Genomic DNA, 20,251 nt, shown 5'->3' with positions numbered 1-20,251 from the left:
TGTAGCCAAAGGAAGACATATGATCAAATCAGAATGTGCTTCTTTCAGGTGCTACAGCTGCCATGGAGCTTGTCCATTTAGTGAAGATTAAAGCATGGTTTTCTTCATCTTTCCCCTCCTCAACTCCCCCCCCCCATCCCCCAAAATTTTGTTCTGCAAACATATGATGGTCTTATGTCTGATGTGGGGTAGTCCAAACCATGCAATTAGACAAAAGCTTGTAACTTATAGCATACTAGTGAAATTCATGGTGTTACGAAGTCGAAGGAGATGTATATATTTTTTCACCTTTCAGTGGGACATTGTCTAACTACTGAGAACCCTGTGTCTTGCATGAATTTACTCTGCATATACTTTAGGCCCCCAGATTTTGTGCAAACTTTGGCATATCTCAAGTTTTCCCATCCCTGGTGATCTACTGCAAAAGTATTTATACTTAGTAGATATCCCATCTCAGACTTCATTTTTGCTAATCTAAAGCAGTCAAACTCTTTAAGCCACACTTGGAAAGCACACTTTCCATTTCTTTAATGATTCTCCTGGCCTTTCTGCCCTCATTCCAGCCTCAATTAATATTTCTTATGTGACTGTCCTTGACTGTGCCATTCTGCATGTGATCTCATCAGGGCACAGAGCAACAAGGATAACATTCTCCTGATACTTTTCAAAAAGCATTCATCTTTCTTTTATTACCATTTAAGAAAAGAAGTATAAGGAAAACAGTCTCTGAAGATTTTGAATTAAAAGTTGCTTATACAAACTACTGTGCAAAAATGAACGTATCATTTAATAAGAGAGGAATTGCAATTCTAATCTTGAACAGGAGGAAGATTTCAGGAAAGTAAAGAAGCAAATTTTTTAGCTAGAAATTCATTATTTTGTGTAGTAGAGATGGAAGCTGAATGTTCAGTAGTGGTTTTCTACCTTAGGTGATAAAAAAAGTAGTAAGACTAGTACAAAGCCAATTTGTTTACCACTGAAAAGTACTGAAATGTAGCAGTAGACCATACATAGTATAAAACTATCTCTACTGAAAAAAATGGCCAGTATGATCTCACTGGGAGAATCAGAAGGCTCTAAAATCAAGTTAGTTCAGAACTCCGCAGGAAAGGAAACTAGTTTTTGGAAGTGTACTGTGATCAAGCCTATATCTAGCAACAATAAAAATTGATTCCCTGTTCAGTGTTCAGAATAGCATAAAAACAGGACTTTTTTTTTCCCTTTCTCCCCATTCTTTCTCATTGCTGTTGCTTAACTGCCTGCAGAATAAGATCTGCTGCTTTAAAAATCTGTAGCTATGTGTGTACACAGAAAATTAAGGATAACATCTGGGGGTTTAGTTTCTGGGCTTTGCATCTCAGAGCTAATACGCTTATTGTCTGCTACTTTACACATATAAGTATTTTTAGATGGCAATATACAGAGCAAGAATATGATCTGTAAAGTGATATCTTAAGCAGAATGTGCAGAGATACTAGCTTTGAAACTTGGTAAAAGCTTTAAGTGTGAAGAGGATGCTCAGGTGCTATCAGAACTCTTCTGTTATTGGTCCGAGTATTGTAAATTGGGTGTTATTCTGTTTCTTATTGGTCTAAAAAATGTTTTAAATATCATATGACTACAGTCTTGGATATCTGTGTGACTGTGTTTTGTTTTAAAGAAAGGTACATTTGAATTCTACCAAATTTCTTATGGTTTAATGTGCATTCTTTTCTCCACTTGGTAAATGAAATGCATCTAAGTATCAAAGTGCTTAAGTAGTGAGGTCATGCTGTCAAAGGTGAAGCGTCCTGTGTTTGATACTTAGAAAGAAAGAACAAAAACTTCCCATAGATGGGTTTAGAATAAATGAAAGGCTAATTTAAATGACAGAAAGATGAGCTAGTCAGGCACTAAAACAGTTATCCAGATTTCTGCAAAGGACAACAAATTGGTCAACTAAATTTGTTCAAAAAATATAGACAAAGATCAAATGCCTCAGAGTTATATTGTATGGTGTGTTTACTGCCTTTTAACAGTTACTGTGTCTTTTTGCACAGCTTTTCTAATTCATTGAGTTTGGTTTGTTTATAAATAGTAATTTTTCAAAATAGAAAAATGAGAAAAGAATGAACCTCAAGAGTTTTTCTTAACTTGTTCTGTGAGGAGTAGAATCTGGACAAAGCAGTGGACAATGGTCTAAATTTCAAGTCTTTTTTCCAAGTGTTTTTATACGCGGGTTCTGTTTACTCACTGGGAATTTTCCCAAATATTGATGAATTAACAATTTATGATTGGATCACATTGATTTCTTCTGGATCTAACCTTCAAGCAGCCTGAATTCATGACAAGTTTTGACATTTACATAAAAAAAATGATCTCATAGTTTTCAGTGCTGTTGAGTTTCCAGGAACTATTATTCATGCTAGTGGGAGTAGTAAGAGCCGAGTCCATCCCAAAACCATTGTTTTACATTTGTCAGGATGTCTTCAAGCGCTGAATTAGTAAAATGTTAAAAGATAGAATGCTTGTACAGCAGCTCTGTTGAGTGATGCAAAATGTTCTCACGTATCCCTGTCTTGGTTATCGAAATGACAAATACCAATTTTATCGTTACCCATTTTATGTCTATTAAAGTAAGGCAAGCCAACTGATGGCAAATTGGAAGGATGGTGTCGAGGCAGTGCTTATTTAACAGCCGCTTACAGTATGGAACTAAGACATTTCACTTGTTCAAACTTTGAAACTGTTGCCAACTAATTCGATTTGATGTTCTCCTGTTCTTTTACTGATTGGTTGGAGATTCATTTCCTATCTGCCTTGCCTCTTATGGCTTTTTGTTCCTCTACTGCGTTTTGCCTCTGTAGTCCCACTTCCCGTTTGAACAGCTGTAGTTTATTTAACTGTTTTTTGTGTGGGCACCCTTCCATCTAATGACAGTACAAATTTTCTGGTAGGATCTTGATCTCCATGTGGTTGAAGGAAGAAAGGAATTAATGTGAATGCTAATTCATTTTGCAAGTTGCTGCTTGTAGTTACTTTTTACTGACCCTATCTTTTTATGTATATTCATCCAGGGAGTATATTTCTTTGTATTTTCGACACACAGACCTAACTTAGGCTTTTGTCTTTTCCCAACACAGACGTACTGAATGCAATATAAAAAGAATGGAGTGGAAAATTCTGAGATTCTCAACTTTTGAAGTGTGGGATAAATGCCTAAGTACTAAGGCAAAGAAAAAGCTCATCTCCAACAGCTCTGTGAGCCAAGATGCAGAATTCCATTTTGAAAGATTTGATCTCCAAAGAGATATAGGTGAATCTTAGCTATCTTCATAGGGATTAATGTTATTATTAATTTCTCTTCAGTTTTGAAAATGTTTATACATAGCTTAGAATGATAATGCTTTTTCTAATATTTGGGTTTGACTGTGTGTACCAATATGAAGAACTGCAGAGGTGCAGTCAGGTCACCAGCAATCCTAAAGCAAAATACAGAGAAAGAAATTAAAAAAGAGCGGCTTGCCTGTGCTAACTTAATTGACAAACTGTCTCACAAGTGACTTAATCATAGGAGGAAAAGAGGACAATAATAAGATAAGAAGATGCATTTTTCTGTGGTGGCCACAGATGAATTTGAAAAGATTATGGCAAGGGACCTTTGGAAGGAATGTGATTTTCTTTCAACTCCACTATGAAAATAGAATACAATACAGTGCATATATACAATACAATACAGCGCATTTTCTAGAAAGTCTTTGTTATGGCAGTTTATAATACATTGCAAATGCATAATTAATAAACTAGTGATACAGCAGTGAATGTTTATGTGACAAGTATGATTGTTGTCCAACTAAATTTATTGAAACCAGTAATTATATAAAACCTTTTAGTGGTAACTCTTTACTGCCAGATAATACCTACGGTGGTACATATAATTTTCATCCTAAAAATATAACGAGTTCTTGATTATATTTCTCTTTATTTCCTTTTTATGCTCTTTAAAGTGTGTGAGAGTAAAAGAGGAGAAGAAATTACCCTTAATTTACCAGATTTTTAATTGCCAAATATACAACTGTGTTTCTGTGGAGATCAGCACACAACTGATTCACTCACTGCTGCTGCAGATCCTGAGAAGGGAGCACCTTAATGGGTTATTGGGTGAACATTTGACTATACTGAATAGTTAAATAAGGTATGGGGATCATTTATTTTTGGCTGCAGTGAAGGTTACTGGTATCATAATGTTTACTCTCAGATTTCAGTAAGGATTTGTAAAAGACTTGCAACTTTTCATCCTCTGTTCATGCTTCACGTCATGTTTTCTCAGTGCGGTAAAAATACGTGTACCAATTACAGCCCCTGGAGAAGCACACTGAAAAACTGAACTGAAAAGCTAATGTAAATATGAACTCAAAGCTTTGTGCCCTGTGGCACACAAGGCTGGAATTTAGCTTGGAATGCAGTTTAGATTTGATTTGTGAAAAGGTGTTGCTTCTTTATAATTAAAGTGGAAGACTAGATCCTTGCTTCTGACAGGGTATCAGCTGTAGCATGGGGAGATCTTCCTTGCACCTTGCAGATCCTGCAGCTGGCTCAGTGCTCCTAGTGCTACTGATTTTTGCAGTGAAAGAACTACAACTGATTGCAGACAACCAATGACTTGTGTATGAGGAAACAGAGTATGAGAGAGTGGCTGCAGGATTATGAATATGAATGTCTCCTTCTCTGGAGATAGACAAGACCTGTCTGAACATCTGCCCTTATGACCTTCTTTTGGGAACCTGCTTTAGCAGGGCATTGGACTTAGTGATCACTGGAGATCCCTTCCAACTCCAACGAGTCTTTGATTCTGCGATTATGGCATTGCCCATTGCATGGAGGGAGAGCTGAGACATTTATATGGCTTTTCTCTCTCAGTTGCTTTGTATAAAGAGTACTTTGCCATATAGGTATTTTACATCATGTAGGTCTGACCTATTTTATCTATATAATACTTAATGTTCTGTCTTTTATCTAGATCTGCTGAGCATACTTTAATTCAATTTATCTAGGAAGCATAATCCAGGGAAGGATAGGATCTCACTCTGTGCTTACCAAGAATAGTGCAGGCTGATATAATTGGAGTGGCTAAAATGCCATGTTCACCAGGAATGTGATTGTCTGCCTCTGTGTGAACTACAGAGAGAAAGCTGCCACTGTCCATTCCAGCTAGATAATGGGTAAATCGTACTCACAGTTTTGTACTTCCCATTTGTTGCAGTCCCGTAAAACTAGCAGTAAAAAGGCAGAAAACAGTAACAGGATTTTATTAGATTTAAATAAATAAATATGTAATTTCACGTTAGTAAGCATCCAGTGGTTTTAAAAGAGAAGTCATCAAGTAACTATTGCAATTAGGGATTAGATTTTCCTTTTTTATTGTTAGTAAAATTTCTTGTGCTAATCACAATATAAGTTTATGTTCCTCATCATAGTAGTTGACATCACATTGAGAAGTTCTGTCCATTTGTCCTTGTCTTCCCTTCTCAGTCTCTAATGTAGCTGAGTTATGTGCTGTAGCACCTGGCTGTATTACAGTTCAGTGGCTGTAGCACAATCTACTTGCTTTGAATGCAAAAGGTTAATTTTGTTTCAGTGTGAATTAAATCTAGATACTGACCTTTACAACTGGGAAAACAGATAGAATTATAGCTTAATGAACCATCCATCCGGGATACGTATTTGAAACGTGCTCAAGCAAGCACAGATTTTTTGCAGTACTGGGAGCCACATAGGAATAGTGTATCACTGATATCCAGAAATATTATAATTATTCAGAATTAGATGAAAGAAAAAGTATATTATTGAAGTGATGAACCATATAGCTGAGCTTGGAAAGAATGAAATTTACCTTAAATTGTAATACTGAAATTATGTCTTCATAATTTGTGTTTATTGTGAAATGGGAACAGAGGAGAAGATACTGAAGTTCTTTGTTTCTCTAATTACATTTTTGGTGATCTTTTCTGCTTCCTGACTCTGTAAGACAGTGTTAAAACTATGTTCTTTGAAATTAAGGTGTATGCATCTAAATCTTACAAGAAACTCAACTTTGGAAGCAAGTGAAAAAATTGGTTCAATACCTTTAAGCCTGAAATTGAATGTCTATTCCTTTACCTGAGGCTCTTCTCTCTAATTTTTCTTCCCCAGTGTCTCCGATTGTGAAAGTGCCAATTTGCTTGTTTATATCAATAACAGATAAGAATGCTCTTCTTGTCAGATGTGAAAAAAGTAAATTGGAGCTAAAGATGTTTTTTAGATCTGGCAGTCACTTGGATGCCATTTGCATTCTTATGGCCATGAAAGACAAGGTAGAACTGGTTCTCAATTATGTGAGAGATGCATGTTGTTGAGGATGCTCTGCATGCTTCATACTGCAAACTGTGGATCACTGCTGGAGATGAGTGAGCCAAATCTTCAATAGAGCTGGTTCATGGTTGAGACTGCCTAAGTTATCAGATAAATATCTGCTTCAGGTATAAATGACAAAGCGTCATTTGTTTTCTTGCAATAATAAAACTGTACTGGAAGTCCTTTCCAACACAGCCTGCTAGAAATCCAAAAGCACTGTCAGGCTAAGAACATAGAGCATTTATTATGCTGAAGATTTGTCGTTCTCAAAAGAGAGAAGGTATGGTTGGTTAGAAAACAACAATAGTGATTTGTATGCAACTTTGTTTCATACTACTTGTGACTAAGTGGCACTCCTTGGTGAGAAAGTACCTAAGAGAATAAAATGGGATCAAACAAATTTCATTGTTGCCTGCAGTAATGAAAAAAAAAAGAAAAAAGGCAAAGCAGAAGGTATTAACTGATATTAAAGACGATAATTAAAATGTTTCCTGAATGAGGGACTAAATTTCAGCAGTGTTTTTAACAACTAGAGCCAATGCATACAGACAAACATAAATGCATAGAATATTGTGTGCAAATACTGGAGTAAATTACAATGTCAGGATGTTGCTCCCAACTCATTAGTTTAAAATCTATGCAGTAATTAACAGTTATGAATAAAATAAATATAGCCTATTCTATATTCTGGGAAGTAGCTATTTATAGCCACTCTGGGAAAGTTTGAATTATCGTCTGTCCTAATTATGCCAAGGACTTTTTTATTAGGTTTGAAGGTCTGACTGGGACTAATTAACAACTGCTTACAGTGTCTTTACATTATAGCTAATCAGATAATTTGGCAGAGCCTCTTTTTATATTTCAGTTTTATTTTTCTGTTCTTCCATTTATTAGTCACATCTGGATTATTAAATAGTGCTATCAACAGTAGAGTCTTCCCTTGTCTTAAGTAAGGCTTTTTCTCTCTGTAGAGCAGTCTTCTCATTATCTCTTTCCCCCAGACTTCCTTTTTTTCTTCCCCTTGGTGTTTCTCTTTCCATCAGATGTATTTGTCAGAAAGAGGTGTCATGTACTTGCCTGTCTCTTAAGTCATCTTAGAGATGAATATGTAGGTTTCAACTGTCTGGGAGGAAAAGCTCCATAAAAGGCCTCTGTTATGAACATTTCTGACTTGCTGTTCAAGTCTGCTTAGAAATATGTGTATTATAAGTAGCATGGGTTCCACACTTGTTTTTATTTACGTTATTGTAAGTAGAAAATAAGATCAAAATTTAGCCATTTAATTAAACATGAATGTTGCTGTAAAGAAAAAACATCAAAAAACAACTTTGTATAATGTTTTCCCTCTACCCTCTAGCTGAATAAATGAATATAAATTACTAGGCAGGCTTTGAGTGCTAAGAATAAGCCCAATTTGGCTGTAAATTATCCAACACCCCTTCACTACTGAATATATGGAATGTTTAAGGAGGACTAAAAAAAAGACAAAATGAAATAACTATGGCCTTGATGCTGAGCCTTGCTGACATAAAATAAAGAATGAAATGAAAATCCAGCCGTTGTCACAGCAGCTCTACTAAGTAGAGTGTGAGTAGATGACGCATTTCTGAGTTTTTGCTGTAGTGACCCTGTATTAGTTTGTCACGATATTCTTTATGACAAGTTTCAGTAACTTTACAGATGCCAGTCAGATAGAGGTTTCTTGTAACAAAATAATTGTTTCTGTAATGGAGTTCTGTGGTGACATATATGGAAAATTCCTGGACTGAAAGTTGATTTGTGGCCTGTCATTTATGGAGGATCAAATAATGTAGAAATAAGATTTGAACAAACTTTAGAACTAGTTCTGAAGCAGAGGGAAATTCATTGCCTTTTTTAATCTGAAGCTGTCTGATTCTTCCAAATGTTTCACATATTGGTATGAATAAGTGTATCATTCAGTGAGCTTTCATGAGGAGCTTTGTTGAAAATAAATATTCGACAGATCTTTGTCATCCAAGCACAAAACGTATTTTGCTTTGACATTTAGACAAGGGGTTGTAACATTTAAATTTAAGCTGAAAATCACAGACTATCTAATTGAATAAATGAGTATATAATTAAACAATGAGCCACAAATTATCTCTGATAATTTAGCTATTAACCTCAGTTAATCTAACATTAAGATGTACGTTGGGATTTACAGAAGAGAGAGGAAAGTTGCTGATAAATCAGTCTGTGAAATCTATGTGCATCTTGGATTCATGTGGTATGACATGTTCTAATATTTTTTGTTTTCAGTTTTTTTATTTTAGGGTTTCAGACATACTAAGGCTGGTGTGGTGTTTTAGGCCTTTGAATCTAGGGCTACAGGTACACAATTTACTCAGCTGGTAATATTTCTGATTTTGTGGCTGCCTCTGGCATTCACAATCACCAGGGCTGAAGCTAAGTTCTCTTAATCCCACATCTATTTAATGTCACTGTTTTCTGTGAGCTATTCTTACAAGTCCATCTAGATTATGAGATGCAAGTTTGCTGCATGGACAACATGTCACAAGTGAGATCTGTAATAATGAGTAGTTTGTTGTCCAGTTCTCTTTCTGTTGATTTTTTTCGTAGCACTTAGAGTAGAAAAATACTACTTTGTACTTAAGCACATCCACGAATCTACATTCTATCTTTCTGGTTTTGCCACGGGCTCCTTTTAAGGTACTATAATATGAAGAATGGAAGTGCACTGGAATGCTTGTTATCATATATCACTTATATCCTTATTCCATCATAGTATCTTTTGAGAGGATGTAGAAAGTACTGTTCTAATTTATATAAGTGTAAGTATAGTGAGCCAGTATATAAACCTATTTTTTAATTTTGTTTTGAAAACTGTTTTATGCAATCTTCTGATAGTTTATTCCTGCAAAGCAATAATGTATAGTTTGCCAGGAAAACTAGATTTCTAACACTGATAATAGGTGTAACTAAATTGTTCTTGCCACTTATGGAATTAGGACTCAGACTACTGCATTTTTTTACATTAGTGTGACTGAAAGAAGAGGTTGGCCAAGATGTTGCATATTAACTCTAATAATTATAGTTTGAGTTAGCTTGGGGGTAGCAATGTGTTATACCTCAAAGCATTCTACAAATTAGCTGGAGAATAATTTAGAAATTACAACTTCTTGAAATCTTGGGCTTAAGAACACCAAAGTGCTGCAGCAGCATTTTGTAATCTATGTATTAAATCTTAGATCAAGAACTTAATTTTCTTCATAGTTTTTTTTCCAGTTCTTGTTGAAGTTTAGCCTGAATACTGAGTTAGTGTGGTCAGTGATTATAATAACATGAGACTATGAAAGAGAGAATACTTTGACATAATGGAAAGGGAATGGGTGAGTTGAAAGACAAACCATTTTGAATTTTTATGGAAATAGTATTTATGCTGTAATGTGTTAAGATTCTGACCTGTCACATATGCCTAATGTTTGTGATATATAAGTACCATATATCAATATACTGTGTTCTGGAATTAATTTCCATGTTGTTTAGCTCATTTCCATTCTTTTTTTTCTTATTCTGCTGTCCTGGGCTACCAGTACCTATTGAATGTCTAGACAGCCTTAAGAGGACTGGGAAAAATGTGATTTCCTTTCATTTTCCCTTTTACTTGGGGAAGTTTGAGGTTACAGTTTATAGAGACAATGATGACTTAAAACCTGTAATCAGATAAAAGACATATAAAAATGGTGATAGATGAACATACAGCATGTAAACAAGGCATTTCTTTTATAGCTCTGTTTTAAATTAGCTACTTTCACTTCGTATATTTAATTAGTATCTTGTCCTTTGATAAATATTTGGCTGTTAGACAAGTTCTTGGCCAGACGGAGCCTTTAATCTCTGGTATTAATTGGCTGAGATCCAGCAGATCACAGTAACTGGCAGCCAAGATAGTGGCCTTTGAATTCTGGCCTGTGGAAGAAATTAGTCTATCTTTTCATTAAAGAATTTGAATATATTGATACTTAACAAATAAAAACTGGAATGCATATCATACTGTGAATTAAAGTTTGGATGACATGGTCCACAGACAATTGTCTGTATCTATTTTTAAAAAAGCAAAAAACTAAAAAATTTTGGACTTACCACCAAAAGTGTTCATACAAGACAGGATCATTGCATGGACCAGATGTTTGGGGAAACATTTCAACAGATGAGGAATGGATGTCTTACATAGATGAAAAAAGTAATCAGCTTGATAATTGAATTGCCTTTGATTGGAGTTCAATATGGCAATGAAAAGATTGTCATCTTCATCTTAATGAGGGAGCCCATGAGTGAGCTTCCTCAGTCATACAAAAAAGCTAAATTTTATTATGTACTGTGAGCTTTGGAAAATACAGTATCTATAATTCAGTTCCTGATAGCAATGAATAAAAATCACTGTTTATTGATCAGAGATGAAAATGATTAAATATGTTATCAGTAAGTGACAGAAATATGTGTAAATAATAGATCAAGAATGCTGCAGTGAAGTTTGTGTTGCATTTTTGTTCATCATAGAAGAGAGATAAACTGATATTTTGATCTCATTGTGAAAAGGATTCTGTTTCACTTTCTTTTTCCATAGGTCAGACCTAATTAAAAGTAATTATATAGTGTGAATATAAGTGATAAGTAAAAACTTGCCTTATTTCATTGTCACATTGCCTTATTATTGTCACTGGACAATATTTGAAAGAGATATGTTTAGTAACATGTATGTCACACCTATGTAGCAGTGATAAAACAACATTGAACTGACAGTCAGGTATTAGGAAAACAGAGTGGCTGACAGTCAGGTATCAGGAAAACAGAGTGGCAAATTATAAGCTCCAGACTATTTGTTATATTTGTATGCAGAGAGGGGGAAAAGAAAAAATAAAAATGGTGGTTGTCTTCATTTTCTGTAGCTGAGTAATACCAAGGAAAAATGATTTTAAAATAGCATTTGCAATTTTCATAGGTGAGATATCTTTACCAACAATACCCAAACACATTTCTCATAACATGTCTCTGGTAATAAGTGAATGTGAATCATGTATTAGTGCAATCATGCAGGCTGTATATCATTGCCAGGTGATTTAGATACTAGCTACCAAGTAGAGGGTGGTTTTGACATGTGGAAATCTTTCTTAAATTCTATCAGTTATAACTGAAGCACTCTGATTAATATAGTAAAATGATAGACATTAAATAGGCGGTAGTTAGACACTGATATTATAATAACAAAACTCTCTATTTTTGCTGAAGTATCAGCAAAGAACAGAGTAACAAAGATGTTAGGAAGGTGTCTGTAGCATGAGATTTAATTGTAAATGTGACAGATGAATCTTCTATAGAAACTATATATCAGAGAAGTTAGAGTCTTGTATTGGAGTATGTACAGACTCAATATTTTCTGGCCATGAAGTGGCAGTAATGAATTGATGCAATTACTCTCCATCCCCGCAGAATACTCTTTTGAATCTAAGGAGCATAGTCTTTTAAATACTTTTATGCATAGGGAAAAATTTACTTTTTATGTCATTCCGTATCGTGACATGACAGGTAAAATTAATGCTATTTTTGTACATTTATTGTTTATTTTATCTCTTTTACTTTTCTCTTTAATTTGCTTTTTACTGTTTTGGTTTTTTTTTTTCTTTTTAAGAATAATCTTTATTTAGCTATTAATAAATAAATAGCTTCTCCAGATTTAGTTAGTTACATGATCTCTCACTGCATTTCTCATTTAATTCTATCTGTAAGTAGTATTCCATTCACCTTTACTGTAGTTAGGTATAGTAGATTAGATGTCAGGGGGAAGTTCTTTACAGAGAGGGTGGTGAGGTGCTAGAACAGGCTGCCCAGAGGCTGAGGATGTCCTGTCCCTGGAGGTGTTTAATGCCAGGTTGGATGGAGCCCTGGGCAGCCTGATCTAGTATATGATTCAGTAGCTGGCAGGCCCTGCCTGTGGCAGGAGGATGGAACTTGATGATCCTTAGGGTCCCTTCCAACCCAAGTAATTTTGTGAATATATGATTGCTATTGCAGCCAAAGGAGTCAGGGGATATGGCAAGTAATGCATCTCTACACGAGTCTTCTGAATGGCAACCCAAAAGCCCACTAATAGGGAAGTTGCTATATGATGGCTAGCTACTCTTCTACCCATATGTATGCTATATATTGTGCAGATAGAATGGAAAATAAGCAACTTATAGGATAGTACTTCTAGGTAACTGCTTTATGTCTTTATGTCATGTTGGATTAAATTGTTTCCACAGATGATAGTCAGAATGGCATGTCTGAAGTGCTTTTGGCTTCCTAGGAAACTTTATTTATGATGATCACCTGTTTCTGTACAGCAGTGGTGTATAGTATAGACTGTCAGTCTGCTAATGTTAACCTTCTATGTGGGCTTTTTGTCTAGTGACTTTGTAGATGGTTTGACATTAATGTTGAACTTCTTAGTGAATAAATCTTATATAATTTATCAAAGTAGTGAGTTATTTGCTTCAAAAGAAGAGAGATCAATTATTTCTTACATTAAAAAAGAAAGGAAAGAAAAATTGATCTTTTTTTTTATCACTTATTTCCATCCTCTCAATATATAACCTCTCAAATGTAAAATAATACTCAATGTATGGGAAAACAATCTTTATTATCACTGTTTAGCAAGCCTGCAAGAAAAACAATCTTCAGTGCAAAAAGTTATTCTTCACTGATGTTAAGAAGATAAATCAATTGTTCTTAATGATATATTTCATAAAAAGAAGTCATTGTAATAGAAGTGCACAGGCATTCTTTAAAGACAAAATTTCAAGAGAAATAACTGTTCCATTCTGCATTTTCCTTGTATGAGCAATCATGTAGCTTCATTGTGAAAGTGAATGAGGAATTCAATCTTCAATTTGTGTTTAGTTCCTGCAATTTTTATTTATTTATTTTATCCTCCTTGAGATAAATTGCCATGAAATGCTGGAAATGGAGGATTATGACAAAAAGTGTTGTTGTTTTTTGGTCTTCAAAGAATGCCAGCATTCTTTCTCTCGATTAGACCATTCAGCAGATGGCTGGTACTTTGCAGTTTGGATGCTGGGAATTGTCAGTTGGAGGATCTGGAGCTTGCTGCAACTGAAGTAATGGAGATATATGCCATAGTGAAGAATGCATCATGTGAAAATCCTGGAGAGCTGCAGCCAGGGAAAACAGAATTTAGAAATGAATCTTTGACAGACAATTAAAAGAAAGGAAGTTAGACTTTCAGAGTTCACAACACTGTCAGAAAGTACAAAGTATTTCTTCAGCCTTAGTGATGGAGGATAAAGATTGCATACTTCCAGCTGGGAGTTTCTCAACTACGAACCCCATCCATATTTCCTAGCGGTGAAAGGGGAATTAATTTCATGGGTCTATAACTTTGATTATTTTGAGCTCAAATCTGAGCTTCTCTGAACATTAACCCAGAAAATATGAAGTATATTTTTAATGGATATATATGAAGATATTCAAAAGTGTATATATTGAATATTGTCTAGGAAGTATAAGAAAATGATAATTTATTACGCATATATGCCAAAGCTACAGTGCATAACATATCATAGAAGTAACAATAAAATGAAAGAATATGTCAGGTCAGGAATCATCTGGTTCAGTTTCCTGCTCAAAGCAAGGCCAACCTCAAGGACAAGGTAGAATGAATGCCTTATAACTTTAATTTTTCCTTTCCAGGAAGAATTAAAAAAGAACAACAACAAAAAAAGATACTCTTGACAGTTTAACCTGAAAGTGTTTAAATCCTGAGAAGAAGCCTGCATATGAGAATAAAATGAGGAATGATGTATGGTCAGGTAGTTCAGTGATGCTAGTTTTCTGAGAGCACGAATACGTAGTGCTACTTACTGCTAGTGAAGATAAAGTAAAAAGAATGAAACATATTAATATCTCCTGTATAAAAGATCGATGATGCTAAAGGATGGAACAAAAACGTAAACTGCCTATGGTCTGGAGGAACAGAAACACAGTAGATAAATATGAAACAGCAAGTATGTTTGAAATTTTCTGTAGAGACTAATAAATTAGTGTGCAACTGTGTTTGTTTTTCATTTCTGTGTGTGCTTACTGGGGTTTAGATTGAAGTAACTATTTTAATGTAAAAATAGTTTACTAAATACTTTACTGATAAATTGCCTAAGCTTTTTTTTTTTTCCTTGTTTTTTCTACTTTTGTGTAACTGTTCTGTTCTACAAATTAACAGGGAAATGCCTATTTGTAGACCAAAAATGTGCATTAGAAATGTAGGAAATTTAAATGTTTTAATGGGCAGCTCCTGTATTTTTCTTTCACTCTTTAAATGAAAGATGAGGAGAGATGAATCATTATAAGGGTTTTCATTGACGTATACATAGGAAATTACTGCCTTATTTGTCTGCCTGCTACAGTGATGCATGCATAGTGAATTAAACTGCAAGGGTGAACACTCTGCTTTGGTTTTTGTGCCCCTCTCCCAGTACATAATCTAATAGTCTTGGATGAATGATATCTGATTCAACTAGGTAAAAATACATCATTTTGTTTTTATAAATGTTTCTCTTCAGTGCTTCAACCATATTTTCATTGCTGAGAGAAGCATTTCTATAATTATCATAAGATGACATGAATTATTTTTTTAACTGAATTAGTATTATTATTTTTTAACTGAAATAGTAATATATTCAGCTGAAATACTGAATTTATTGTCGGAGAAGCATAAATATTGATGATATAATTGTACCACTGCTTCACTTCTTCATTTGAATTACCAGAGAGAGCTGGGGGGGAGAGGGGGGAAAGGTTGTGCTGTAGAAATGTAGTTATTCGACATATACTTCCTTAGTGGATGTCAGACTCTTGCTTTGCTGTGTGTGTGCAATTTTTGTGGAGATGAGAGGATGGAAGAGTGAATGTTAAATTGAACCATATGTACCAGTAGCTACAATTTTTGTTCATCAAATATGTCTGGCCACAATGTCATATATAGTGCTGTTTAATCTTCCTGAATGGCAAGTTCAACTTCTTGAGTAGGTCTGTGTCCAATGTAAGTTGGTGGATTTTATTATTTGTCACACTGTGTTTCTGTTAATACAAGAGTAGCAGTTTTCATGACAGGCCACGATGATGCATTAATCAAAATGCTGTTTAAAAAAATCACAACTACCAACAAAAGAGGATGACAGTAATTAGATGTTAACATTCCTTTCTTGCAGCATGTCTTTCTGCTATACTGGTGTAAGTCGCCTAAATATTGTAATGGTTTGGGTGTTGAACTGTCTTCCTGTACAGTTGGTGACCAAACAGAAAGCAGAGAAACTGTATATTTGCAATCACAAGAAGAGTACTTCTTCTTAAGTAGAATTTGCATGGCATAATTTTTTTCATCTAATCATCTTTTCCAGAATGACAAATCCCCAGGGCGTTCCACAAGTCGATCAAGTAATATTTCAAAGGTATGTGAAATCTCTTGCCTTTATGAAAAATTCAAAAACCGCTAAGTAGATTAAACACAGTATAGTACTCTATTTAACTATATATGCATATTCAGATGTATTCTTTAGAGATGTGAAGTTTTATTTTTTTGCTGCATACTATTATGATTACCAAGTAAAATCCATCATAAGGAATAAATATCCAATTAGTCCTTACTGTGGTAGGTAGGACTAATAAGTAAATAACAAGTGCATTTTTTGCCTCCCTTCTTCAGTTGCTAAATCTTACATTAACACTTGGCTTAAGGCAGAATTACCTGTTGATGTTTCTCTCTCTGCTCCACCCACTCAAATAACAATATGTGTTATGTGTGAATTCTGAATTCCTTTTACAGGGATTTGTGCTTTGATGAAGTTAGGACTTTATATCCAGATGTTTTTAGTTTCTAGGTAATAGAGAAGGGAAAACGTAAGGAACAGTAAAATGAGATTTGGACCGCAGTCCTTTGTAATCCCATTTTTGTGTGTTTTTGGTTCAGATGTGGCTTAAATCTATTCCAGAAAGCCAGGATTTAGAGGAGGTAAAAGCTCAAAACTTACTATCTTGGAATCCCAATCTTTTTATCTGCCATGTTTTATGTTCGCATTTGAAGATGAAATATTTTGCCTCCAGTGTAATATTTTGCCTCCCCTACAACATTGTCAGCAGGGTGCACAGGAAAATGTTTACTTTGCAGAGCCCTATAAAGAAAAGATTTCTTACCTAAAGAAACTAAGGGTATCTTAGGTTCTGCTCATTTACACTGAGAAGAAAGAAGATTTTAAAAAGAAGGGAAGGATAAATGTGATTATATCTAGTCTGCTGTAGAATGTGGCTAAATCTCCTCCTGACTTGCCTTTTTTAAAAAAGTATGTATACTTTCAAACTTGATCTCAGTCAGTTATACGTGTTATTTTCAGTAAGAGTTTTAAATGCGTGTCTATAGATTTCAGTGGTATATGTTACACTGTACCAAATCATATATATATCCTTGCTAATATGAGACACAGCAGTGTCATTTATTTTGAAGTATCTTCTACAGAAATAAGTGTAGATCCTTATTAGAAGTGTTTGCAGCTTTTTACGTGGCATTTTAACGAGCTGGATTTTCATGCATGCAGTTAACTCAGTCTACTTCTGTCGTATGTGAAGCTACCTACTAGTGAAGCGTTTCTAATCACAGTATCACAGTCTCGTGTGGGTTGGAAGGGACCTTAGAGATCATCGAGTCCAACACCCGTGATTCCAGCCTCCTGTGTAGCAGAGCAGCACTTCTACCACTTGCGCCACAGGGGGTTCGAACCCGGGCCTCCAGTGTTGCAAAGTGGTGTCTTTAACCACTCCGCCACCGGAGGCGCACAATGTTTGATTGGAAATCTAGTTTGTAGTTTATTGTTTGATTCAAAATGCCTTTTTTTTTTTTTTTGTATGATAAGAGATTATGCATGTACGTGTACCTGGAAACATTTACTCTTTCAGGTTGCTATTGTATGTCACAAAATAATAGTAATGAATGCTGCATCCCAGAAGGATTCCAGATGATACAAGCTATGTTGCTATTTATTTATTTGTTGGTTGCATATGAAGTTCCTGGTCCAGAGCAGAGTAGACATTCCTTGTTAACACCAGATTTTGCATTACCCTATTTGTGAAACAGAATATAGCAAAGATTCTGCAAATACCATTTCCTATTTGATAATGCTCTTAAGCTGTTTGTTCATTCCACCCATGTTTTAGCTTTAGTGAGACACCCAAGGTTTGTAGAATATGCTCAGGCAATTCTACGTACTAGGTACATTAAGTCTGAATGGCATGGTATTACAGATTAAACTGAGTTGAGGGACACTGGATATTTTATATCTGGACATAATGAGAATGAATAGCTTTGGTTTCGTTTGCCATTTACCAGATACTATTTATTATGTACCTATTTAATCCATGGATTTTAAAATCCACCATTCCTCATGATGAGTAAAAATATCAACACTTAAGTCTTACAATTCACTTTTGCTGTCCATTGGGAGTGCCAGTATAGGATGTTTTGAAGACATCCCTGATAAGAAATTTCAGTAATCTAGGCAATTATGAGGATGGATTCTAATATGTTTAGATATAATTTCAACACATGATTATTTGCAAAGCCCAAAGTAAATAAAACAATAGCTGTTTTTATGCTCACTTTGAGTATTGGAAGGGTGCCTTACTAGCACTTCTTTATTGTGGGAGTTAAAGCATTTCTCCAGATGAATTTGCTCGTCTATCTCTGTGTTCTCCTCCAGCACATTTCTTTGACCACTTGTGTGGTAACCACTGAGTTGACTGCAGGCTTTTGAAAGTAATCTCACACAATTTTATACTCTCCATACTCTGCCTCTGCCATAGTGCTTCTGACTGACAGGCAGGTGTGGCTGCCCTCTGTGAATATCCATCTGGGATATTCACTCATTATCTTCTGCCTACACCTCATTAAAACTGCCCTAGGATTCCAAAAGCAATTCCTTGAGTTGGCTTTCCAAGCAAAGATGATAAGGAAAGTGTGTTGATGTCTGGCTTGTTTTGCACTTTTGGTAATAACCTAGACTTTTTCTATGGTCTCAACATATCAATAAACAGGTGGTCTTGCCTTCTTCCTGGCTAGTGCTGGGACTGATGGCTTGTATTTGGAACTGATCTCCATTTCATATTATCTTTCAGTGATGTGGTGGAACCTGAATTACTGAACGTGGCTTTCAAAGCTACCTATTGTAAAAGAAATAGAAATATTGGATGTGTGTCATGAACAAGCTTTCTTGGTTTATTTTTTTACTTTCTCTCCCACCCATCTCCCAGAATTAGTCTTAAGGACTGTTCTGAATTTCTGAATTAGAATTATTTTCTCTTGTTCATTAGCTCTTTGCCATTGGTTAGTCCTTTGTATTGTAGCTTTTCTCAATAAATTGTTTACGTGTAAGTAATTTAAGAGGAAATCTAGTCTAAGAAGGATCTGGTAGATTCATTTTTCTGTTGTGATTAACAAGTGGAAAACTTGTTGTGTTTGAATTGCAGCCCATAGAAGTTACGCTTGCATGTGTTTGTGAGGCTGCCTGGTTGCTTTAAAATCCTTTCTGGAAGAAACATTTCTAGCACGTTGTAATTATCTTTCTGCATGTAAAGTACAAATCAAGAGCTCTTTAGAGGAGAATTTCAAATTTCCAATTCTCTGTTGAGAGCTTTAGGCTTATTTTTCAGCAAACCTCAGACTTGGAGCAAATTTTTGTTTAAGCTCAAGTGTTTCTCAAAAGCAGGTGTCAGTACACTTCTTGTTTACCAGTCTCTGAAGCAGCTATGTAATAAAATTCAGTTAATTTACGTCAGTGAGATGGTTGTTTTGGAATAGTCATTGTTGTGACATTCATTAGTCTGATTTAATATATGAAAACCAACACAAAGTGAAAAAGGGCAAGAATTGGTTCCAGTGTATGTTTGTCTCCACTCTGTGCAATGATTTCTTATGTCGGGTCTGGCTACTCTCGGTGATATGAAGTTTTAGATGAAGTATGTATTGTTGCCAGTTTACTGTTTTGAGGTGCTCAAATTGTGAGAGAGGACTGTTCCAGGGTAACTGTTGGATGATGGAATCCTAAAGAGTAATAGCATGGCCCCTTGCATTTTTGATACAGAGGACTGTACAGCTGAAATCAGATCAATTTATACCATTCTTCCTATTCTTTGCCAGTCTCACACCACTAGTAAGTGGCGATTCTCTTCAGATTGCCATGGATTCCTTTTTTTCAGTCCTTTCAGAGTGTAACTCCTAGTTTACTCTTTATTTACTTTATTTTAAAATGACCTGGTAAGTTGGTATAAAATTGATGTGATGTTCTATCTTAACCGAACTGAGAGAAAACAGAGCTTTTAAAAAAGAAAATAAGCCAAGAACAAACAAGTCCTTATTCTTGTAAAGTGCAAAATGTCACCCTTCAAAAGCACTGTTACAATGAATAATATAATGTATACTGAACTGGCATTAAAATTTGAGTGTAAATGTTATCTTAGTCATATAAATGATTCCTCTTGCTCATAAACAAAATCATTATTTTCAAAGGTGGAGACTTGCTTAGCTCTTAACTCTCATTATGATTCTATTACTGTAGAAAACAACAGTGCAGAGCAAACAAGTTAGTGAAAAGTATTTTGTTCATCAAAATATAGAGTGGAAAAGACAAAAACAAGAATGAGATGCAACAGCTTAAAATTATTGCTGTTTTTTTCCTATTATATGCAAATGTATGACTTCTTTGACAACAATGCTTTGTGGCTTGTCCAAGGAATTCATTGTCAAGTTGCAGTAAGCTTAGTGAAAGGATACGGTTGACCTGTTTTAAACTAGTGCTCT

The 20,251-nt window shown here is 35.1% G+C and overlaps 1 protein-coding gene across 11 annotated transcripts in view; it reads left to right on the top strand.

The window, feature by feature from the left end:
• Positions 1–20,251, top strand: part of MARCHF1 (membrane associated ring-CH-type finger 1) — a 195,243-nt gene that overhangs the window by 133,666 nt on the left and 41,326 nt on the right. For 9 of the 11 annotated variants that reach the window (XM_015860933.3, XM_015860934.3, XM_015860932.3 and 6 more), the window contains one exon: positions 15,807–15,857. The exons of the other annotated variants lie outside the window; for them this stretch is intronic. Coding sequence is in view for 8 of the 9 variants with exons in the window: in XM_015860934.3 (XP_015716420.1) it covers positions 15,807–15,857 (51 nt within the window). In the remaining variant the exon portion in view is untranslated. The remainder of the gene's footprint in view (positions 1–15,806; positions 15,858–20,251) is intronic. 11 annotated transcript variants of the gene reach the window in all.

The sequence above is a fragment of the Coturnix japonica genome, chromosome 4, assembly GCF_054131305.1.
Source record: "Coturnix japonica strain WE chromosome 4, WE-NBRP24, whole genome shotgun sequence".
Lineage (NCBI taxonomy): Eukaryota > Metazoa > Chordata > Aves > Galliformes > Phasianidae > Coturnix > Coturnix japonica.
This window is presented reverse-complemented; position numbering and strand designations above follow the sequence as displayed.